The following is a 23,806-nucleotide window of genomic DNA, read 5'->3' as shown; positions in this document are numbered from 1 at the left end:
CAGATTCTGTGTGTATTCAAATTATTCCATTTTTACATAAATTCCTGTTCGGTGTAGAACAGCTCTTTGAAAATACAGAGTCAGATTCCCCCCACGCTTTTACAATCTTTACCAGCAACAGGTATCTATGAATATCCTTTGCTCCAGGTGTCAGAATGTGTTGGTCTTTTGTTACGCACACAAAGAGCTTCAAAGGGTCGTGAAACTGAGAAATAGAATATTAGCTAGAGCCAACTGCTGCTGTGCCAGCTTCCCCCTACCGCTCTGGCTCATGCAACTCAAACCATGCAACCTGGAACTTTTGAATATGGATATTTCCTGGTTTTAGTTCAATGTTTATTAACTTTCCTCAGTCATTGAACTAAAACCAGGAAATATCCATATTCAAAAGTTCCAGGTTGCATGGTTTGAGTTGCATGAACATGTATGTAGATTGGAGATGGAGTCTCTGCCACATCCGCAGAGAGACGATAGGGAATTATGGTGCATGGTTAATTGCCAGTCAATAAAATGCTATTGTAACCAGCAAATATTGGATTATAGATTAGTCAAATGTGTGAAGCTGAAAAATTGATTTCCCTACACTCACTTTTCTAGCTGGCAATTGGAGACTTGAATTCAGATTAGCTACCACTTTTTTTTTTTTTTTTAAAGCAGATAAACTGGAGCAAGCTCAGATACTGTTTTGAGAAGTATCTAGGAAATTAAGACATAAGAAAAGATTAATGCAGGTTTTTTCTCTGAGAGGTGATTACATACAAGTGTCTTCTTCTTAGTCAGAAGATCTGGTCCCTTTGCGTACTGAGTTATGTCTGTTTACTTTACTGACTGAAGTCAGTTCTAAATTCTATTTTGTCTCGCAAAACGAATACAGCTATAGGAGCGTGACTTGCATTCTCTTTTGGTTCACATGTCACAACTACTAATTTAATTCTGAATGAAGAAAGTAAGTAACTGTTGATTGTGTGAACCAGTACCAAACTGACTTTCAAATTCCAGGTAAAGTTTTCAGGGTTGAAGTTAAATCTTTACACTTGTAAAACTGTACATATGTTATAAATTACTGTAGACAAACATGAACCCTACAATGCCTTTGTAACGGTCACAACTGTGAATGTTCCATCTAAGGAAAAAAAGACAAAGGGAAGACTCTTATATACAAGTATGTAAAGATTATGAGCCCAATTCTCATTAATCAAGGAGACAAGAACAAGTACAGGTTAATAAAATGCAATACAATTTTCTGATTAAATAGTAAGGGAATCCCTACAACAGTAAAGCAATGGAACAAGTTTCCAAAGGTGGTTTATTGTTTCACTTCCAGTGGAAGAATCAAAGCTTAATTTTTTTGTATATAGGGGATAGGTTTAGGGATACTTTAAAATTAAGATGGTTGTGGTGCAAGGTGGAAAACTAGTTTAAAAAAAAAAAAACAAGTGTTAAGAAATCCCTTGCACTTACAATGGTTTCATTCCAATCAAGGAACTTGACATAACTGGCAGCCTTTCTTTAGCTTGTGACGTGGAAGGGTCTACCAGGGACTGGGCTAAACACAAACTCAGTTCAAATGTAAATTGGACTGGAAACATGAAAACATATACATAAATCCATGTGTTACAGCTCTATCAAAACAGAATGAGGTGAGTTAACATTACACAATTCCAGTGAAAGTAATGAAAGTTATACCAAGAGATTTGAAAGATGGCAAAGTGCCACATTCACCAGGACAATCACTTACCAATCTTTGTCTCGGGATATGGGACACCATTAGGATCAGAATAGAAAGCTTCTAGCTCAAATGGACCTTTTCTGTAGAAGGTGAGAACTTTGGAGAAAGGTGCTGCATGATTTCTGCTGAACACTTCATGAACCCTAAAGTTAGGATCAAGCAAAAAAGTACTTTAGAACGGTACATGTGCTGAAACAGCTGTGATTTTCCCTTTGAGAAATGCTGAATCCTTTAACATGAATAGTCCTGAGAAAGTTATTTCTGGAAAAGAATCTTTGCTATCAGACATTACAGAAAGACCTACATTCCAAGTTGATAATGTGAAGTGATTACACATTCCAGCTATTTTAGGGCCTGGTAAGCAAGACAGTTCAGTCATGTTTGAATAGGATTTGGAAACAGATTACCAGTAGATGTACAGTACTTGGACTTCTTTTCAACGGTGTCCCTCAGTTACCTTGAAATAACTATTGAAATTAAAAATTGCACTTCTCTAATGCCTTTTTGAATCTCAAAGGCTATGTTCCTGATTACCAGCTGATTTGCTTTATGGCTCAGTCAAGAGAGCAGAGACACTTATTTTTCCTCCCTTGCTCTGACAGAAAGGCTGACAACTATTCATCCAGGATTCTCCTGTGCTCTGGGCTTTCTGAGTCAGTCTGCTTACTTCCAATCTCCAGAAAATTTAATCCAACTCCCTACCCAACAAATCTTTCGTTGAATTCCAGTCTTGGAAACCTGGTTAGGTGGGAGATTAACTGCCTCACAACTGAGCCACAGAAAACAAGATAGCTGAAAATGGGAATACGGTTTACCTTCAGAGGTTCAGTCTACAACAGAACAAATACTGAGATCTGTACAGCTGGATCTTATGAGAAAACACAGATGGACAAGAGATTCAAGGCTGAACTAGATGGAACTTGGGGCAAGGATAGACTTTACCACCTTGGAGAACTGGCGTAGAGATTGAGGTGTATATACAGGACTGCTGCAAACCACATGTGGTAGATTTAACAGAAAATAAGGAAGTGTTCACTACTTCCATGGCAAGAATTATAAACAACAACAACAACAACAACATTCTTTTAAGATTATTATGAGGAGACACTAAAGTTTTTTTTCTTTTTAAATAATATGTCTTAGTAGCACATCTTGCCACAATTTTTTTAAAACCAGTTACTGAGTGTATTCTTATATCTGTATTTTTAATTAGAAGTTTGTTTTATCAAACTAAACTATTAGGAATATTTTCAGCTAGAAAAATGCCCAAAAGACAGCCCACCTTTGAAAGGAATTGGAACGGTAGAAAATGTTTTGAATGTATGTATCAACATGTACATAGTTCTTGATTAACCTCTCATTTCTGTATTTATTATCCAATAAGTTTACTTCTATATGTTTACATCTTCTTAAATACGCAAGTCAAACTGGGCCCTGTATACAGGTGGCCACTTTATCTCAATCAGTACAGCTCACTGACTAAAGAGATTAATTCTGAGTCTGATTTGCAAGCCACTATTCTTACTTTTGGTGGAGATTAATACAGCATTCAGTTTCTCTTATGAGACAAAAGTATTGTTACAACAGAACCACTACTAAACCTATAAACAGCACAGCTCAATGGACCTATGAGTTGTTAGATTATTTAGCACTGACCCTTCAAGAAAGATGCACAGATGAGCTTTATCCTTATATTGCGTAAAACCAAAATCCAAATGGGAACAATACTTTAAGCTACCTACCCTTCAGTGTCATCGGTTTCTGTATTCCACATCAGAGATATTGGGAATGGAACTGCATCTGTGACAGAGAATTCTCTCACTTTAAATGCTGGAGAAAGAATTGCACACTAAAAGACAAACAAACAGCTGTTACGATTGGCTATGTGCCTGAATGTTATGCCTTAAAATACACTAACTTTTTCAATAATTTTTTTTTAAATAATGAGTCTTATACTTTATTGATTGTACCCAAACAGATCTAGATAAATTAACTGCTTAAGTGAAACCCTGATGTGAAGGAATTATGCTCACAATGGGTGCACGTTCTTTAGGTACAAGGGACCTTTAGTTTATCCTTTGCTCTGTGGCAAAACTGCTAGTTATCCCTAAATCAACCAAAATTACTCTTATCTTAGTTCTAACACAGATTAAACTACATTTTTCTTGTTGTTTAACATTACAGTTCTCAGAGGATACACCTGGTATGTTCCAAAGGAGTAACAGCATTACATAGAATGACATGTGAGCATGCTGTGCATGTCCAGCAGTGAAGGGGGTTAAGCCCATTACCATTGTTTCTTGCTCTGTGCTTATGGGAATAGTCAATGGATGTTCAAGGGCTATGGTTAGTGAGGTGGAAGACAGGAACAGAACACAAAACAAGGAATGAAAGGAAAAAAGGGTGACGGAGGTACAGAAGGAAAACAGTTTCAGAGCAAAAGCAATTTACTTTCAGGGTATGCGTACACTGCATTTGACTGTGTGTTTGTAGCATGGGTAGTCACATCCCACTCAGGCCAGCTGCCTGAGTACAAACCCATCAGGGACCCCGAGCATATACTTGGGCTGCAAGCCCATGCCACCACATCTTCGCTACTAGCTAGCGCCTTTAACAACAGATTAAAGGTAGCATGGGTATGCCTACCTGTGCTACTTCACACCTTCACTTGCAGTGTAGACATACTGTAAGAGAAACAAATCTACTTTCAAAGTCAAGTAAATATGGATTGCGGGAAGAGCTGCAATGAGACATTTTAAGTTAATAGCAAAATGCAACACAGTCCAATACCAGAAAATGTTACACACAAATGTATGTATTTGTATGTTCAACGGTAGTACATACAAGCCATCTGAATACATTAGATAACAAAGGAGGCTTTTACAGCCTTTGATGGATAATGCTAAATCATTTGTGCCAGAGGTGATTCTCCTATATTTCTTAAGAGTGGATTGTTTTGCCTCTGGAATGCATCTAATGGTAAATGTTTTCTAAAACAGTATAGTAGAGAATACCCTGAACCCCCTACAAAGGCCTATTGTCTTTTTGCTGATTATTTTGTATTGTCTGGACTGGTCAACGACCACTGCCTCACCCAGTCTGCACCTGCCAGGAAGGCTTTGAATGAAGTAGAGCCTGAGCCCTCTCAGCAGCACCAAGAGGACTGACTGGAAGACAGGGGAAGTGGGGAGAGAGAGAGAGAGAGAATAAGGTATATAACAAGAGGTTTGGGAGTCTGGGAAAAAATGGCAATGGTTCCCCAGGCTCAAGCCAGATAAAGTGCAGCGACTAGTTGCAGTTTAGTCAAATCAGTAAGTATGTAAAATTAAAGTGCCAGAGCTTTTTAAGCATGTCACTGTTTCAGCACATGGTATTTGTTCCATTGCCTGCTTTAAGAGTGTCACTTTTGCCATCTGCTATAACTATATGCTCAGTTCTCGAAAGGAAGTATTCTCAGAAGACTTAAGTGGTATTGTGAATACTGTACCTGTAGAGCACAGCCTCGTGCAACGGCTTCGTCTGCGTTCAGCGTTGTGCTGACATCTTTGCCAAAGAACTTTGCAATCTTCTCTTTAACAGCTGGAATGCGTGTAGCTCCACCAACAATCTCAACAGCATTCACATCTTCCACTTTAAGCTGAGTTTGTTCAATTAATGAATGGAAGGGCACCTCTATCCTTTGTAGGAGGTCAGCACATAATTCTTCAAACTGGGATCTAGGAAAATCAGACAAAAAGCCATAGTTAAAAACTCTGGAGTTTTGCTTTACCGGGTTTTGTTAGGAACTGTTTAAAACTGCACATTTCAGCAAGAAGGCTTTATAAACTAAGCCACCATGAACAGATTTTAAAGCTGCTTAGTATTTTTAAAGTTAGTGAATTTAGTGTTTTCAAATGTGCCAAACTCAAGTGATGTCCACAGTCTAGCAACACTATGAATAGATACCATGCAAGTTTTTGCACATTTCTGTGAACACAGCTCAACTATATGCACCACTACCTGAAGAGATCCCTTCTAAAGGATATCCTGCCTTTCTGCCCATCATCAGCCTTTCTGCAGAAGCTACACATAAAGGTGCAAACAGTGTTGGTGATTTTTGTGCTGTGAGCTCTTGTGCCTCTAGTTTCTAGGGAAAAACACCAAATATCCACCTGAGATAGTTACTTTTGGTCAGTAATGACCGGGAATGAATGTAAATTAGGAAAATAGTCTGTATGACATAATCAGTCAGCCAGTCTCCTGTATAGTGTTATTCTGCCCTCGAGTTCTATCATGGCGTGCATTACAGTATTTGCAGATAAAGCAATAAAGCTCCATTTATCACCAATGTTGAGATCATCAAAGCAGTATAGGGGATTTAGTTTTAATTAAGGGTGTGCAGCCAACTTCCCTGCCCTGCTTTGAAAGTGTCAACCCATGTTTGTAAGTTAATGTCTTTCTGTATAAGTGGTCAGTTTCTATGTTTCTACAGATGAAGATGGCAACTATGTTACTTTCATTATTGCTTCAGTCTCTCAACCAGCAATGGGAACTCACTGCATGTACATCTCATTTAGATGATTTTATACCCCACTTTAAACCCATGATTTTCTGTAAAAGGAGGCAGCCAGTTGGTGAGAGATTTTACACCTTTGGATTCTTTGTGTAATTTGAGTGTTTGCTTTCTCTCCATTCATTTTTAATAGAAATCTTTTGAATTTGGGTTCTCAATAACACAAAACTTGGCACAAAAGTGAATCCTGAATAGATCTGGTGTAAAAGGCAGGGTTTTTTTTTTTTTTTTTAAAAAGGTTGGATTTAGGGTAATTTTTAGCTATTCTTCACATCATAATGGACAGTTTGTGTGCTGCGCAAACAAACAATTGGTTGTTGAAAAAAGTTTGTAAATAGAACCTTATCCATCAGGAGCTACACACTTTTCTGTCACATATTATTCCACAGCAGAAAAGGGCTCATATACCCAGTTACCAATGGATAGTTTTCTCCAGTAGTAGCTGCACTTTTACACCCCTCCCCCCAGGTAAAATAAAATAAATCCCTAATTAAATATTATAAAAGGACCCTAGGAAGCTAACTGGTTCATAATGAAGTTTGTATATCATGACTGACATGAACCATTCCTGACACTAACCCACAAAAACAAGGAAATACGATAAGCCACTTAATACATATCTTCCACACACAAGTATGTACCTCACCATTACAACTACCATCCGCCACAGACCACATACTGCAAGTGCAGTCTTGCCCCATTTCACCCTCCTGCATGCACCACTTTACCAATTTATTTTTTTCCACTAACATTAATAGTTGTTGACATCTGGAGTAGTAGTTGGCTGTGTTGGGAGACAGCAGTTTGATAAAGGGTTGAGTACAGAAGGACAGCTAAAAGGAAAGATGGAGGATGACATTCCTCAGAAGACAGAGTTAAGGTTGTGGTGCATGGTAGCATATGGTAGCAGAGGGTATTCACATTAGGTGGGTTAACTTTTTATTTCCTTACTTTTATGGATTTGTGTCAGGTATGTTGCATGTGTAGCAAAATTGCTTCAAAACTACAAAGTATTTTGTGTATTAACTCTAGCAGGTTTACTTCTAGACCCAAGGTGATAGTGCCTTGTACCTAAAAATGAGAGCATTTCAGATTAGGAGTATAGGCAGGCACAGTGTTTAACATTGTATATTTGTTTCATTCATATGACCATCACATATGTAATCAAGTCTGAACTATTCCAGCATCACAAAAAAGCTGGAAGTATTCACAACAAAGATTAGATTTATAAGTGGCCAGGATTGGCCACTGTTTCAGAGATACTTCATGTTTAATAAACATTTAGTAATCTTAGTATAGATCAGGGGTTCCTAAACTTGGTTCGCGGCTTGTTTAGGGTAAACAAAGCGTCTCACAGTCCACCAGAGGCTTACCCTGAACAAGCCGCGAACCAAGTTTGGGAACCCCTGGTATAGACGATCCCTTTTCTTTTAGGACTGTGGAAACAAAGAATCCCATCCACTGAGGATTTGCTTTAAACACAGTGTTCCCTCATTTTCCTTTAGCTCCTATTCACCTGTTCATCTTTCCAGCCACATCTCTATCATTCATAAAGCACTCAATGTTAAGTGGGATGTCCGTGCTGTTAGAGCTCATTAGCTTCTTCAGTTTCTCACACTCCTGATATAGACGAAGAAGGGCTCGAATTTTTGATTTCGGATCCAGTTTATACTTTGCTTTTATTTCTGCACAAAAGTGATCTACTAACTTTTCATCAAAGTTTCTCCCCCCTAGGAAGGGATCAAAGGCTGTGCCAAGCACCTGGTTTGAAAGAGAAAATAGTTTAGTTTTACATTTGACAATCAGACATTACACTGGACTTCCACCTATACCAGCAGGCCTTTTTTAAAACAAAGACGCCACCACATAGGCTTATTTCTTCCAATGTGTAAGTTTAAAGATTTAGTAAGGTATTAGTAGAAGCTGGTCTGTACACCTGTAAGTTGGAAGTTTGCCTTAAAAAAACAAAACAAAAACAACAGCCTTTCTAGAATGGGTGACAGTCCAGTGTCATCAGGGTCTTAGTCCACACATAGGTTCAAATGGCTTATTACAATGTCAAATAACTGTACTCTGATTACAAGTCAATCCACTTACAGCTTCAGTGTAATTGCAACATAGTATAAGACGCCAATATTAATGGTGCCAAAATCCTTAATGTTTGTGTCCACCATATCACTTTACACAGATTAAATAAATACTTCCAAAAAATGAAGCTGTAAGTTGTATATTTTAGTAGTCTTTACATATACTGCCACTAAGATTTTCTTTTTAAAAAGTGGTCAGCAAGTTCAAGAGGTTTCACTGCTTTTGTTGTTTCAGTGTACTGTTACAACTATTTCACGCGTTTATATTAGAACAGTTTTCAGGTCACTTGAGTCCCTGCAAAAAACTAATTCACAGTCTAGAGAAGACCTGCTAATCAATATGTAGAGATTCAAGGTGTTATACAGCCACGTTCTGTTTGGTCATCATTTCAATTCAAGCACATTTTAGTTGTACAATTTTTTCCCCTTTTTTCTTGACCGAACTTTACATGGCCCATGGAGTACACACAAAAATGGATTATCAGCTGACTACCTTTAGTTTACCCTTGTTAAAAGCACAGGCTGATACTTGAAATGCAGAATGTCCCATGTCAACAAACACCACTATCCGTGGCTTCTCTTCCGGAGCTGGAAGGTCTTGTTTATAAATTCCATAGTTAAGAGCCACTGTAAAGCAAGAAGCATCAAATGTTATCTGCACCATCACTAGTGGATCTCCATTCAGTGCTTCATTCAGCTCATCAATTTTGCAATGGTGCACAGTCACAAAAGGCAGGTTCCAACTAAAATGTTTACATATATACATTGCTATATTTACTTCCTAGCACTAATACTTCATATTACATCTACCAATGAATTTTCTGAGCCCTGAAAGGCTCAGCAAAAGTAGATTAAATATTTATATGGATGTTGACATCCACAATTGCACTGATAGTGGTTTTATATCCTTTAACAAAAAATTCTGATTACAAATATTACGAAAAAATTCCTCATACAGGCAACTTATTGAACAATTGATCACTATGATGCTTCTTGCACATTCCTCTGAAGAGACAGGATCCTTGACTAGATGGACCACTGGTCTATACTGCTAGGGCAATTCCTATCCTCAAATGTGTGAGTCAGGGGAAAGTTAAGTACAGTACAGTAGAACCTCAGAGTTATGAATACCAGAGTTAAAAACTGACTGGTCAACCGCACACCACATTTGGAATCAGAAGTATGCAAACAGGCAGCGGCAGAAACAAAAAAACGCAAATACAGTACAGTACTGTGTTAAACGTAAACTACTAAAAAAAATAAAGGGAAGTGTAAAAAAATGTGACAAGGTAAGGAAACTGTTTCTGTGCTTGTTTCCATTTAAATTAAGACTGTTAAAAGCAGCATTTTTCTTTTGCACAATAAAGTTTCAAAGCTATATTAAGTTAATGTTCAGTTGTCAACTTCTGAAAGAACAACCATAATGTTTTATTCAGAGTTTCAAACATTTCAAAATTACAAACAACTTTCCCTCCAGAGGTGTTTGTAACTCTGAGGTTCTACTGTAGTCCTATTAAATCACCTTAGGAAGCAAAGCGTTCTCTTTTTACCACCTTCACAACACCTCATGACAGAAGTTTTATAAGTCAAGAAAAAAATGGCATAAGTGTTGTAAACCAACTCTGCTTTTAGTGACTGGTCTATTTTTTTAGCAATTCTTAGTTTGAAGTTATTTGAGTATCTAAATGGATCTCCATTAAACATACACTTGCTGGAATATGTTTCCTTTGCTTTACCTGCTGTCATGTCACTCATCAGTCTCAGACAGTTTAGGCCAACAATCTGAGCAGCATCTAGGACAGACCTCCTTTCAGCATCAGTGAAAAATGATGGAACCTGAAGAAATCATGTGGGAACAGAATTACTATTAGAAAGCCAGACTTTCAACACAAACATTTGTTTGAAATACTACCCATTCTGCATCCCCAAAAGGAGATACCTGCCACTATATCTAGCAACTGCAAGATTTTAGCTCAAAATAAAGTTAGTTACTTAAGACCCTGATTCAGCATAGTACTTCGTAGTCCCATTGAAGCCAATGATTAGGTACTGTGCTGAACTGGGGCCTAAAAGCACATGCAAGACCAATCAGTAAAGTAGAATATTATGCTTCTCCTCAGAATGTAGATAATCAAGCCTAAATTAATTTTTGACAAGAAATGGAAAAAGTAGTCAAAGCTATTTTGATGTTAACATTAGATGCAGCATACTGCCAAAAATTTTCAGTTTAAGTTCTTTGCTCTACTTGAACCAAAGGAATTTTCCCAGTGGCACGGTAGTGCCAACTGGCAGATCACTTAAAATACATATTTAATTAATTGATATATTGTGCAGCTTGATAGAAATATTGGGAGTGCTCTGTCTAGGCATTTTAGCTTGTTCATCTTCATGGTATCTGAGCAACTGTTCAACACTTAATGTAACACCCCCTATAGTCTTTTTCCTAATTACAATGCTTTTCAAAGCTATTTTACTTTAACATAAAGTTAGTATATTAATATGAAGTAAAAAATCTGTATTTTAATATTGGCTGTTTATAGCTTCCATTGCTTTATAACAAGCTCATATATAGAATACACATTTTCCTTTTTAGAAAAAGGTTCTGGTAACGTTAAATCTAATATGTACAATGTTACCCTGAGCATACAAGTACTTGAGCTGAACAACATCTTAAACTTTATTTAAAACTAGAAATCTTCAGTGATTACAACTAGGGAGATTAATGTCTCTATTGGTCCAGTGTAATAGAATTACTTACAGAAATAACACAGTCTGTTACTGGCTTTTTTAGGTTAGTCTCAGCAGTCTCCTTCAACTTAGTCAACAACATAGCTGTTATCTGTTCCACACTAAAGAAATGTTCCTCATCCATGTACATCACCTGGATAGCAAAAAAAAAAAAAAAAAAAAAAAAAGGAGGAAAATTTAATTTTAATTGCAGAAAAGCAGAGTACCACTTAATAGTTCTGGATGCTCTGCTGACCAACAACCCTTCCCTCCAATCTTAATGCACTCATGCAGCTCATTATACACTTACAATTGAGAATTCACCCACCAGCCCCTTGAGTGTTTGCAGATAATGTCATTCTGTTTCTACACATTGACTGTAATTGATAAATGAATGAATTCCCCTGGATAAAATCATTTGCAAATGATTTATAGCAATTCAGATAATGGTATAAATAGTAAGTGTCAATTAGTGAGGCTAGCACACAGTAATGAATCACTATGCCAATAAGTTAAAAGTGGCCAGCAATTTTCAAATTGCTCACCATTGCAGAAAAGGTAAGAAATTATCTACCAAGAAGCATTCAGTTAGGAAGAGCTCTTTACAGCAGTATTAAAAACATTTACTTAAGAGCTTCTAGACTATTTCATAAAAGATTTTCCCAAAAGATCACTATGTTCATAACCTAAAATTTGTGTTATCTGTTTTGGTAGCCAGAACAGCCTGCACTTCAATAGTTCAAGTTATACCCAGGAATCAAATAATATAAACAAATTTAAAAGACAAAGTTAAACAAGTCTTTACTCTCATATTGTTTCCTTCCTGCAGACATCTTTGTAAACTGAAATGGTTGGGAAGGGGAAAAAAGTACTACTGTAAAATCAATCAGTTTTAAAATACCTCTATTTCCCTTCCTTTGTGTATTCGCCTTTTTGTCATCTATTCTATAGTATAGAAAAGGTGTAAAGCAGAATGCTTTGTAAAAGACCCTCTTGTGGACTTCAAATGTCGCAATCTCCTACTGATTTGTTCTCAAAACATTTTTCTCCATGGACAAGAAAAAAAGCTCCACACAGATTGAGGAAAAAATTGAAAATGACTGTCACAGTACTGTCCCTCTTAAAACCAATTTTTTCTAACTTGCATATGTGTTTTAAAGAAAACTACTTAAACTCACTCCCATTAAAGAGACACCAAACAAAGTATCTACCATTGTTACAACTCACACTTCAGATAACTATAAATAAAGAAAAAAAGTCTCTTCAGTTTATTTTGCGCATTGCCCATGTTTGTGTGGATCTTTCACAGAGCACCAAGGAAGAGGATTTTGTTTTTAAAAGAAATGGAATTGTGACTACAAAAATCACACTAATTGGCTGTGGAATCTACGGGGCAGGTTTAGTAAGTGAATCTATTTTAAGTTCTTTTAAAAACTGACTAGATTTCAGATGGAGTTGTTCCTTTAAAACAGGGGTCAGCAACCTTTCAGAAATGGCGTGCCGAGTCTTCATTTATTCACTTAAATTAAAGGTTTCGCGTGCCGGTAATACATTTTAATGTTTTTTAGACAGTCTCTCTCTATAAGTCTATATATTATATAACTAAACTGTTGTTGTATTGTAAAATAAATACGGTTTTCAAAATGTTTAAGAAGCTTAATTTAAAATTTAAATTAAAATGTTGATCTTACACCGCCAGTCCGCTGCTGGTCTGGGGTTCTGTTCACCTATGCCGGCAGCGGGCTGAGCGGGGCCTGTGGCTGGGACCCTGACTGGCAAGGGTCCAGCAGCCAGAACCCCAGACCGGCAGCAGGCTGTGTGGGGAATGCGGCCAGGACCCCAGACCGGCAGTGGGTTGAGTGACTCAGCCCACTGCCGCTCAGGGGTTCCATCCACCAGCTCCTGCCAGCCGGGATCCCAGCTGCTGGACCTGCTCAGCCCGCTGCCGGTCTGGGGTCCCGGCCCTGCCCACTTACAGTGGGTACCTACCTTCTCCCTGGTTCTGACCCATTCTCTTCCTCTCTCTGCACTGAGCTGAGGGTGGGAATGCACTGAGCACAGGGCTGGGGGTGAAGGGTCTGGCCAGGAGCTAGAATGAGAGAACGGGGCTCAGGGTTGGGGCAGGAGGTTTGGGGCACTTACCTGGGCAGCTCCCATTTGGTGCGAGGGGTGCAGGTGGGAATGTGGGGGGAGAGGGGAGGTGCAGGAGCTTCCATTTGGTGCTTAGGGTGGGGATGTGGGGGGGTGCAAGAGTCAGGGCTGGGGGCATGTGAGGGGGTGCAGGTGTCAGGGCAGGGGGGATTGGGTATGTGGGGGAGTGCCAGAGTCAGGGCTGGGGTCGTGGGGGTGTGTGAAGGAGTCAAGCAGAGGGCTGGGTGTGTATGAAGGGAGTACAGGGCTCAGGGCAGGGGCCTGGGGTGTGTGCGGGGCTCAAGGCAGAGGGCTGTGTGTGTGTGTGGGGCGGGGGTAGGGGTCAGGGCTGAGGGTGTGTGAGGAGGGGTCAGGGCAGGGGGCTAGCGGGGATATGCCCCTATTCCACCCCCACCCACCTTCCCCAAGGCCCTGCCCCCGCTTCTTCTCTGCCTCCGCAGGGAGCAGCCAGCACGGTGACTCTGCTCCTTCCCGACCCCCTCCCTCACAAGGGCCATCAGCTGATCTGCCAGCAGGGAGGGAGGGACATAGAGGCGGAGGAGGGGCAGGAACCCAGCACATTACGGGAAGAGGCAGGGGAGCTGGCAGGACCAAGCTTCTGCCCCCACAAAGGTGGGGGGGGGGGCAGAGAAGAGCAGGCCGGGCCAGGCTGGGCAGGATTGCGGCGTGCCATTAAAAATGGGCTCGCGTGCCATCTTTGGCATGCATGCCATAGATTGCCAACCCCTGGCATACACCATACCCCAATTAAAATAAGCTATATTGGCAAAAGGACCATTTTATTGGTATGACTATCCCCATGTGGGCTTTTGCCAGCACAGCTGTCAGCTAAGGGTGTTTATTTTATTTTATTCCCCACACTCCTAACTGACAATGGTGTGCCAGCAAAACTTTGAAGTGTGCACCAGGCCTAATTAACAAAGTAATAGTGAGACCTAGAGATGAGAACTTAGCATAGAAGAAGCTTGTCAGGTAAATACAGTGGCCGTTATGCCAATGAGAATGTTTCAATATGTAATGTGTATCTAAAGCTATAAGAAAAAAGTGATTATATAGTTGATAGGGTATTTGATCATATAATTAAACTACACAAAGGATACACACAAGTGGTCTCTATCCACCTCTAGATTAGACTTTTTTGCTGGTACATGGGAGGATCGAAACAGTATCCCATGGTTTTAAAGCAGGGGTAGGCAACCTATGGCACGTGCCGAAGGTGGCACGCGAGCTGATTTTCAGTGGCACTCACACTGCCTGGGTCCTGACCACCGGTCCAGGGGACTCTGCATTTTAATTTAATTTTAAATGAGGCTTCTTAAACATTTAAAAAAACTTATTTACTTTAGATACAACAATAGTTTAGTTATATATTAAAGACTTATAGAAAGCGACCTTCTAAAAATGTTAAAATGTATTACTGGCACACGAAACCTTAAATTAGAGTGAATAAATGAAGACTCAGCACACCACTTCTGAAAGGTTGCCGACCCCTGGCGTAGACTATGTGCACAATTGCCACCAGGGAAGCTCTTGTATGAGGAAGTATTTATAACGAAAGCCTGACTCCACTCTGGAGTAAAAAAAAGCTATTCATCAGTTCAAAAGCCCTTCTGGTACAGAGGTGAGGAATAGTTTTTATGGGAATTAATTAAAATCCCTTATTTTCATGATTAAGTGCTAGAAAACAAACCTTTCCAACATAGCTATAGAAACTAGAAAGCTAGACTGCAAATATGACACTCTTACCTTTATTCCAACTCCACCGTTTTTCATTGGAACCAAATCATAACTCAAACTTTCTTTCTCCTTCTGAATAAAAGGATCATTAAATGCACGGCCATGGAATCTCTTGAAGTTAGATACTGTGTTGTTAGCATGAGTAATTTGCTGCAAGAAAGAAAAATAAGTTATCTTGAACGCAACACTTAACCTGCATATTAGTAAAAGAACGGCAGTGCTAGCCTCTGTTCCTAAACCAGTCAGGTTTACTCGCCAGAGACTTGACATCTGACCTCTTTTCTCTAATATTAAATTATGTAGGACTGTAGTTTTACACAGAAATATACTGGCACAAGAGGTAAATGAGCATTGTATTATAGAGTTTACAGTTTAAAGTCACAAGCTGTTACAATATAGAAAGTCTACACCCCGGTTTGTTTAACAGTTTAAACTATTTTTTATTGCTCTTGTTAAAAGCCTTTTGTTCTCTACCAACTACTGATGACTTACAGTACCCAGCAAATACCAACAAATCTAAAGGCAGTAAGTCCAGGGATCAACATATTGACGGAGACTTGTTTTGTTTTGTCACGCCAACACAGAGGAAAGCAAGGGACTTGGAAGCATAACATTAACTACAATAAACCTCATCAGGAAGGGTACCTGACATCTATTTAAAAGTGCAGCTCTATGGTCACTCAAGTTGGAAGCACTTAAACAGCAATAATTTAGTATGCAATGGGCACCAAGTGCAAAACACTTTAGTGGCTTTTAATGAACTGATTTAGAGTTTAAAAAAATCTCTAATTTTCAGGTTATCGAGGTAACTGTATGTACCAATGAAGAGACTTTTTTAAAGTAATCACATGCCATTAATACTGTAGGATATTTGAGAATATTCCTGTGGTTTTGGCACAATTAAGCAGCAGCAAGCCAGTTAGCATGCCACACTTAAACGGTGCTACTACAGCATGGTATTCTTCTGAAAACTCACTAAAACATACTGCAAGTAACAGTGAAAGACCAGCATGAAGTAATTAATTATTCGCAAAGTTGTCTAGCATTTGATTGAGAATGCACAAAACTTGAAATTTAAGTTGCTGTTAAGTAAAAAACCGTGTCAAAGTTAAATTAAGATGATTACTTGCTAAAAACCCAGAACAATTCAGGTATGTAGTTCTCCTGCTTGAACAAATGGCTGTTACACTCCCTTGTTAGTGAAAATGCAAAGCCCAGATTGTCATGGGCCAAGAACACAACCTAAAATTCCACTGCTGTCAGGAAAAGAGCCTGTTCACTATTAAGATGTACACCTCTACCTCGATAGAATGCTGCCCTCAGGAGCCAAAAAATCTTACCGCATTATAGCTGAAACTGCGTTATATCAAACTTGCTTTGATCCACTGGAATGCGCAGCTTCCCCCCCCCAGCACTGCTTTACCACGTTATATCCAAACTCTTGTTATATCGGGTTGCATTTTTAAGTGTTTGTCAAATGGAAAAAATTGGTAAATTTTGTTTTCAAACTGTTAAAACAAAAAAAGCATGAAAAACTGAATATGTAGTACCCTTTTGAAGCTATTCCAAAAGCCACTGAAGCCACAAACTGTCCAAGAACAAAAGTCTGTTGTGAATACATGTTCTCAAATGTAAGTTGAGAGAGAAACTACTTAGCTTTCAATTTAGCTAAAGCTGCTGGACAGCTTTTAATTTAATGATCTCTTCGTAACACTCCCCACATTAGTCTCTTGAGAATCCAGATAGAAGCCATTTATTTAAAATAACAAATGCTCTGAAGACTCCTTTACTTTTCCTCACTACTTCATTGAATTATGTTAACATCTGAATCACTGACATGGAAATATAGTCTGAAAAAATAGAAATAAAAGCAGTGGTACAAAAGGAAACTTCCAAATCCTGATAAAAAAAGATCAAAGTTAAAACTCTAGTGAAATATTTGTTCCACAATGTTTTATGTGGATATCTGTTTTAATAAAAGATTCATTCATTCCTAGGAATGAATGAAAAACTGCAAAACTCTATGCAAATCATTTTGTTAGCTTCTGTCTTTGAATCTTGTCATTACAAATGTATGTTTATCTTATGATCACTCCTATATTTTCAATCAGATCTCCCTGTTTCTTCACAGTTAAATGGAAGACTTTCACAGTTGATGCTCTCTCCATGGAAACCTATCACAGAACCTTTGCACCTTGACATTTATGAATAGGCCAGTAGAGGGAGCATGCTTGGTCTGCACCGGCATGCAGTACACTAGTCCTATTTTAGGATATAATCAGCCCAAAACATGGCTTTTAGATGTTGATATCTGAAGTTTTAAACATTGTACATGGTTATTTTAAAAAACGTATTAATGTTTTAGCACTTTTTAAAAAAATGTATTACTGCAGTGAATAAGAGAAAATATTTAACACTTTCTCTTTTCAGAGTAGTTCATTCAAGCAAAGGCCAAACCTCTTAATTCACATTTCAGTTTAAGAACTCATATACACATTCTACATAATTTGTGAAGATGCATTTCTAATGCAAAGAAATTTCCTAAGTAAGAGTGTGTTCTGGTGATTTTATTTTTAAAATGATCAAATAAGGCAGGCATCTAACTGGAAATTATTAACCCAGCACACAGACCTGGAGTTCTAGCAATGGCATCCTCAGCAGCAAACCTGGACATGAGACTGTCAGAATAAATTATTTCTTTGATTTTGAAATGCTACCTGACAATTAAGATGACAGAATTTTATCATTTCCGTTTTTTCCCCTTATTTGAAACAGATTTATGTTATTAATTTTACTAGTAGTTGGATTCTCTTTCATAGAAGACAACCTACCTGGTTTTTAGCTGCAACACCAATAGCTCTGTTTTTGGATCCGAATGATACAACTGATCTGAAAAGACAGAGAGGCTTGTTAATTCAGCATTTTATTTTATTGCCAATATTGCCAAGAGCTATAGTAGCTTTATTTATTGCTATGGCAAACAGAATTTGAGAGTTTGAGCAAGTTATATTGCTACTCTTGTGGCTTATGCTAATTCACAGCATTTAAAAAAAAATGAATCTGCAATCTCTCACTCCAAACCACATACTTTTCTCTATCATATATTGCATGTTTTTATTTTCACACACATGCACTGAAAGTTTCAGCTCCAAAGCATGTTTGTAAAGTTACAACATATGCTTTGGAGTTGAAACTTTCTGTACTTAGTCTTAGTCCAAGGGTAAATTGTTCTGTACAATTTCAAGAAAAAACTTCAACCAAGTTATTTATATGAAAAGAAACAGATGCTTGGGTCACAATTTTTTTTAAATCGTCATTTTTTTGTATGGCTAATCTATGAATAGCTGAACTTCTGAGTTCACATGTAGCACTGAGTAACTGTTTCAATGTGGATTAGAATTTTCTTCATTGTAAAGCTGAGCAATTACAAAATCAATTTATGTGCAATAAAGCTTTAAGTTGTTTAATAGCCTGCTGTACTAAGAGCTTGAAGAAGAGAGACTGCATATCTTCAATGCCACAGCTACAAAGTTTCTTCATCCCCTTTTAACAGGAAATTAAAGCCCAAAGACTATATTAAAGAGTGGCTGCAAATTAAACCATGCATCAGGAAATTAATAATTCTAATTCAAATATAACTTCTCCCAAAATGCACATAAGAGCCTTCCTGGTAACAAAAGCTACTACCAGAGTATATGCATAAATATATTTGCAGTGTGAGCAAAGTTAACAGTCAGTGAGAATCTTTTCTAATCCTACAATGTGGCTAAACATACACACATTGCATGGCAAGTATTTTAATTTAGCTATAATTACATTCTCAATGTGTAGACCCAGTTCTTTCAACTGTTAGTGCATCTGCTTTGCCTTTGCTGTGGGAACACTCTCCCCCCCTGCCCCGCGAAGGACGGAAAGTTGTCTATTTCGTTTCCGATCACAATACAGCATTATTGTTCAGATTTTAAATGGGAAGCCTCTAAAGATTACAGAGCTGTGCACGTTACTACACCTGTTTCTATTCCCCGCTTCTCCAGCCGCCGCTTCCCGATCCCCACTTCTCCAAGTGCCGGGGCCTGACGGGTCCATGTCAGGGGAGCCCCGTGCCCCAGTCACGATACACCCGCGCCCCGTCTCCCGGGACTGGAAGGCTGCGCCCTTCAGGGCAGCTTTACTCAGAGGGCGCTGACCCCACCGCGGGGAGGCAGCGGGCACTCCAGCTCCCTGTAGGGGCTCCGTCCTGCCCCTCACGCCAGGCGGCGGCGCTTTTGCAGGCGCGGGACCCCCGCCCCGGCCGGCGCGCGGAGCTGAGGAGGCGCGGGAGTAACGCAGCCGCGCGGGGGGGGGGGGGGGGGAGGTTGCGCTGGGAGCTTCCAGCAAGTTCCAACTCTCGGCGCAGCGACCCCCCGCCCCCAGCGGCAGGAGCCGCTTCAGCATCCCCGCCCCGGGGCCACACTGGGGCCGGGGTCAGGAACTGCAGCATCGGCCCCGCGATACCACCCCCGGCTCCCCGGGCACCGCACGCGGCTCGTGAAGGGGCCGCAGCCCCCCGCGCCGGGCGGGACAGCCCGACTCCCCCCGGGGCCCGGGCAGGCCCCCACCCCAGGCTCAGCCGAGCAGCCCCCGCACTCACGGGGTGCATCTGTCGCTGAACTCGTTGGCGACGGTCTCGATGCCCCCGGCCCGGGCCACCGCGATGTAGCAGCTCTGCGAGCCCAGGTCGAACCCCACCACGGACATGGTCCCGCCCGCGCGAGCCTCTCCCCGGACAGCTCCGCCGCAGAGCGCTGGCTCCGGTGCTGTGTCGCTGCCTCTGGCCGCGGGCGGGGGAGCCGGCGCCGCCGCTTTAAATATGACAGCGAGGAGAAGTTTCCAGAAACTGCGGCAGCCCCTTGCCGGCTCCACGTGCGGCTTCCGCTTCCGCTTTCTCCGGCTTTCTCGAACAATGCTAACCAATGGCGGGCGGAGGAACGCAGTGATGTGTTTCGTTCTCATGACAACCCGGGACGCCGCGGATTCTGCGCCGCCTGTCAGACTGGGAGGAAGCCGGCTGAACAGGAGGGGGCGGGGCCCGGAGGCTGGTAACACGGCGCGTGCGGGGCAGGGGTGTCCTCGGATGGCCTCTTCACGGCGCTCCCGGCTATGGGCTCCCGGGGTCAGTGCGGCCCCCGTAGCTGGGCTCCAGGATACCGCGTCTGCGCGCGGACACGAGACAAACCCGTCCGGGTAGCGCGCCTGGATCTTGCTCGGCCTGTGTCTGCTGCACCACCCCTCCCCCTCCCTGCTCCTTCCCCCTCCTGCCCCCCCGCTCTCGCTAGGCGGCCTGCCCTCGCCTCTGCCCTACTCGCCAGGCTCCCTTGGACACGATTTGTCCGGATTAGCGCTGGGTGGAGAACGGACGGGGCGGGCTAGTGACTGGTGCCCGTGTGGTCGCGATGGGTTGTGCCGGGAAGGGGAAGTCCCAGGAGGGTGAAACTGACAGCCAGGCCTGCCTCGTAGTTAGGGTTTGGTGGGCCTCGGCGCTGTTCCTGATAGCTACTCCGGAGTAAGCCGTCCGGATCTCCCACCGTCGTGTGGACTCTCCTGTTCTAGACTAGCCACCTAGACAATCTCTTTGAGATGTGGGGACGGGGAGCAGAACACCGCAGGAAATGGGCTGGCACAGTGGGAGGCACAAGTAGCCTGGCCAATAATTCTCTTTGAAAATTAGAGAAACCCCAACTCCATTCCCCTCAGCTTGCCAGATTCCTGGGTGTCTCTTATAGAACTGGGATCAGGCATGACTTGTAGGCATTTGGGTGTTACGCTTGCTGTAAATTAATACAATTTTAAAGATTTAGGCTCTGATCATTAGAAAGTTAGGACCCTAAATACCTTTGGGATCTGGGCCTTACTGATTTAATTCTTCACTTTACTTTTTCCCCCCACTTTCTATTTTTCCTTTGTCTTCTGCTGCATTTTGGTGAATCCTTTCCTCTGTTTTTTAAGGATAGATTTACACTGCATGGTATGCTTATGTCAGTATTATTCTCATCAGTGTTAATTGTTCTGTATCTGTCCTTGCCCATCAATATTTATTTCTGTATTGGGCCCTTGTTTTTCTTTTTCATGTTGTCAGTTTCTCCCCAAAGAAAGAACATGGGGACTATGATTTCCATCCCAAAGTAACTTTTTTTTATTTTCCATTTTCTCCTACAATTCCAACTCTTTTTTCTCAAAGGATAGGGTCAGGCTATTCAATTAAAATGGGGCAGTGGGAATAAATTGGGCATATATTTGCCCCTAGAGATACAAGAATATGTGAGGGTTGATATTGCTGCTAGAGATGGCACAGCAATTTGTTCCCAAAGGAGAGGATGGTTTGGTACCAGAGAAGTGGGGGAAGAACTTTGTCTCGGAAATGTGAGCGAGGAATGATTTTCTTCTCTTCCCCGCAACTCAAGTCAGAAGAGAAGGAGAGCTGTCTGAGGTGGATATGAGGAGGAGCTGGTGTGTTTGCCATTCTAGAGGAGTTGCAGAGTAACTGAGCTATGCAGTAGAGGGAAGGTGAGATCATCCATTCCTGATTCCCACCTCTTTAATTCCAAGTACTTTCCAGCTGCTCTTGCAAAAGTGAAAGTATTGCCAAACTTAGTTTAACCAGACAGAGGCACAAACGTGTTTGCTGCTTCCCTGTGCCTCCCACATCTTTTAATTTAAACTATTTTTTGTAGAAAATTTTGCTCAAAATCTCAAATAGTTTAGAAATATTGGGTTTAAGAGGAAAAAGAATGCTGTTATTGCTGAGACACAAAACACACATGCTAAAATAATGCTCAAATTAGATCAATATATCTTAAGCCTTATAATTATTATATCAAGCACTTCAGACATTGAGACATCTAGTAACAAGAAAGGCAAAGATACCTGATGATAAAATATGAATTCAAGATGGTTAAATAAAAAGTAAGTACACCCACACCTAATTCCAATTTAGGAAATCTGAATGAGAAAAGTATTTCTTATCATATTCTATCAAAAGTGACTATGGATTAAATGAGAAGGAAAAGTTCTACATTTCCTGATTTGGGCAACTGTCTTTATCTTTTCTAGACACTACTCAAGTAATTCTAGATAAAATCCTTACCACCTGTCAAACTGTGATTTAACTCATTATGATTCTGCTCCTGCATCAACCTGGACCTCAGTAGCTGTGCTGTGTCTCACTGAAATCAATGGGATAGTGCAAGCATCTGCAGTATCCTGTCCTGATGGATGATTGGGGCCTTATGTGGAGTGGAAAACCTCAGAGTTAAAAATATCCTTAAATCTAGAGACAAAGATGGACTAATAATTCCTAGTCTGCAGTTCTATTAGGTGGCAAAATTAAGAACAACAGTAGATTGAACTAAGCAATACATACATCCATAAAACATGGGTTAAAATGAAACATATGTATTTTCCACATTTCCCTTTTGGGGTTTTAATTGGAATTCCTTAAAAACAAAATTGGCCATGACTCTATATGAATGTTGCTTTATGACTTTACCTAGATGATATACATTATCTTGGTGTCTTCAAAATTGTTTATTAAGCATACTTTGGATTAAAAATAAATAACAACAAAAACCCTGCTAAACCAATTTTACAAAGTGTGAGAGGGCAAGTATAATATCTTGGCACCATTTATTTTGTAAGGAAACTGAACTTCTAGTCATTTACTCAAGAAACAAGCATTTTGACCCTGCTTTTAACAGTATAACCAACAGATTCTTTTTACAAGCAAAATATAAAATAAAAATATGTTGGCCGAAATATAATTTTTCAGTTAAGTGTATTGATTGACCTGTTAAAATGAGGGTAAAAAAATAATTTGCCAAAGACAGCACGCAAGCCGATTTTTAATGGCATGCTGCTGCCTGACGGAATCCTGGCAGATAGCAGCGTGCCATTAAAAATCCTGCCTAGCCTAGCTTGGCCCACTCTTCTCCGCCCCCTCCCACGGGGGCAAGGGGCAGGAGGCAGAAGCTTGGTCCTCCTCCTCTCTGTCTGTCCCTCCCTCCCTGCCGATCAGCTGATGGCCCTTGCGAGGGAGAGGGTGGGGGAGGAGTGGAATCAGCGTGCTCGCTGCTCCTGGTGGAGGCAGAGAAGAAGCGAGGGCAGAGCCTTGGAGAAGGGGTGGTGGAGGTGGAATAGGGGCATATCCCCTCCAGCCCCCTGTCATGAGCACCCCACGACCCCAGCCCACACCCTTAGCCCTCTGCCCTGACCCCCCTTCACACACACCCAGCCCTCTGCCCTGAGCCCTGCAGCCCCGCACACCTCCCAGGCCTGTGCCCTGAGCCCTGCACACTCCCCCAGCCGCCTGCCCTGAGCCCTGTACCCTCCTCACACACACCCAGCCCTCTACCCTGAGCCCTGCGCCCCGCACACACCCCCAGACGCCTGCCCTGAGCCCTGTACCCTCCTCACACACACCCAGCCCTCTGCCCTGAGCCCTGCACACACCCCAGACCCCAGCCCTGAGCCTTGTACCCTCCTCACACACACCCAGCCCTCTGCTTGACTCCTTCACACCCCCCCCATGACCCCAGCCCTGATTCTGGCACCCCCACACATACCCAGGTCCCCCACACTCCATGCCCTGACACCTGCACCCCTCTCGCATGCCCCCAGCCCTCTGCCCTGACACTTGCACCCCCCCACATAGCCAGCCCCACCCTGAGCACCAAACGGGAGCTCCTGCACCACCCTAACACATTCCTACCTGCACTCCTCGCACCAAATGGAGCTGCCCAGGTAAGCGCTCCACACCCAAACCTCCTGTCCCAACCCTGAGCCCCCTCC

General features: G+C 41.4%; 1 protein-coding gene across 1 annotated transcript in view; it reads right to left on the bottom strand.

Moving 5' to 3' along the window:
• Positions 1 to 19,996, bottom strand: part of HSPH1 (heat shock protein family H (Hsp110) member 1) — a 30,094-nt gene extending 10,098 nt beyond the window's left edge. The window contains exons 1-10 of the mRNA XM_054015346.1: positions 19,614 to 19,996; positions 17,815 to 17,872; positions 14,993 to 15,133; positions 11,127 to 11,249; positions 10,105 to 10,204; positions 8,862 to 8,995; positions 7,798 to 8,042; positions 5,217 to 5,445; positions 3,472 to 3,578; positions 1,739 to 1,872 (exon numbers count right to left, since the gene is read on the bottom strand). Of these exons, the coding sequence (XP_053871321.1) occupies positions 1,739 to 1,872; positions 3,472 to 3,578; positions 5,217 to 5,445; positions 7,798 to 8,042; positions 8,862 to 8,995; positions 10,105 to 10,204; positions 11,127 to 11,249; positions 14,993 to 15,133; positions 17,815 to 17,872; positions 19,614 to 19,975 (1,633 nt within the window). The 5' untranslated portion in view covers positions 19,976 to 19,996. The remainder of the gene's footprint in view (positions 1 to 1,738; positions 1,873 to 3,471; positions 3,579 to 5,216; positions 5,446 to 7,797; positions 8,043 to 8,861; positions 8,996 to 10,104; positions 10,205 to 11,126; positions 11,250 to 14,992; positions 15,134 to 17,814; positions 17,873 to 19,613) is intronic.
• Positions 19,997 to 23,806: the final 3,810 nt, after the last annotated feature.

This window comes from Malaclemys terrapin, chromosome 1 (assembly GCF_027887155.1).
Source record: "Malaclemys terrapin pileata isolate rMalTer1 chromosome 1, rMalTer1.hap1, whole genome shotgun sequence".
In the NCBI taxonomy this organism is placed as follows: Eukaryota; Metazoa; Chordata; order Testudines; family Emydidae; genus Malaclemys; species Malaclemys terrapin.
This window is presented reverse-complemented; position numbering and strand designations above follow the sequence as displayed.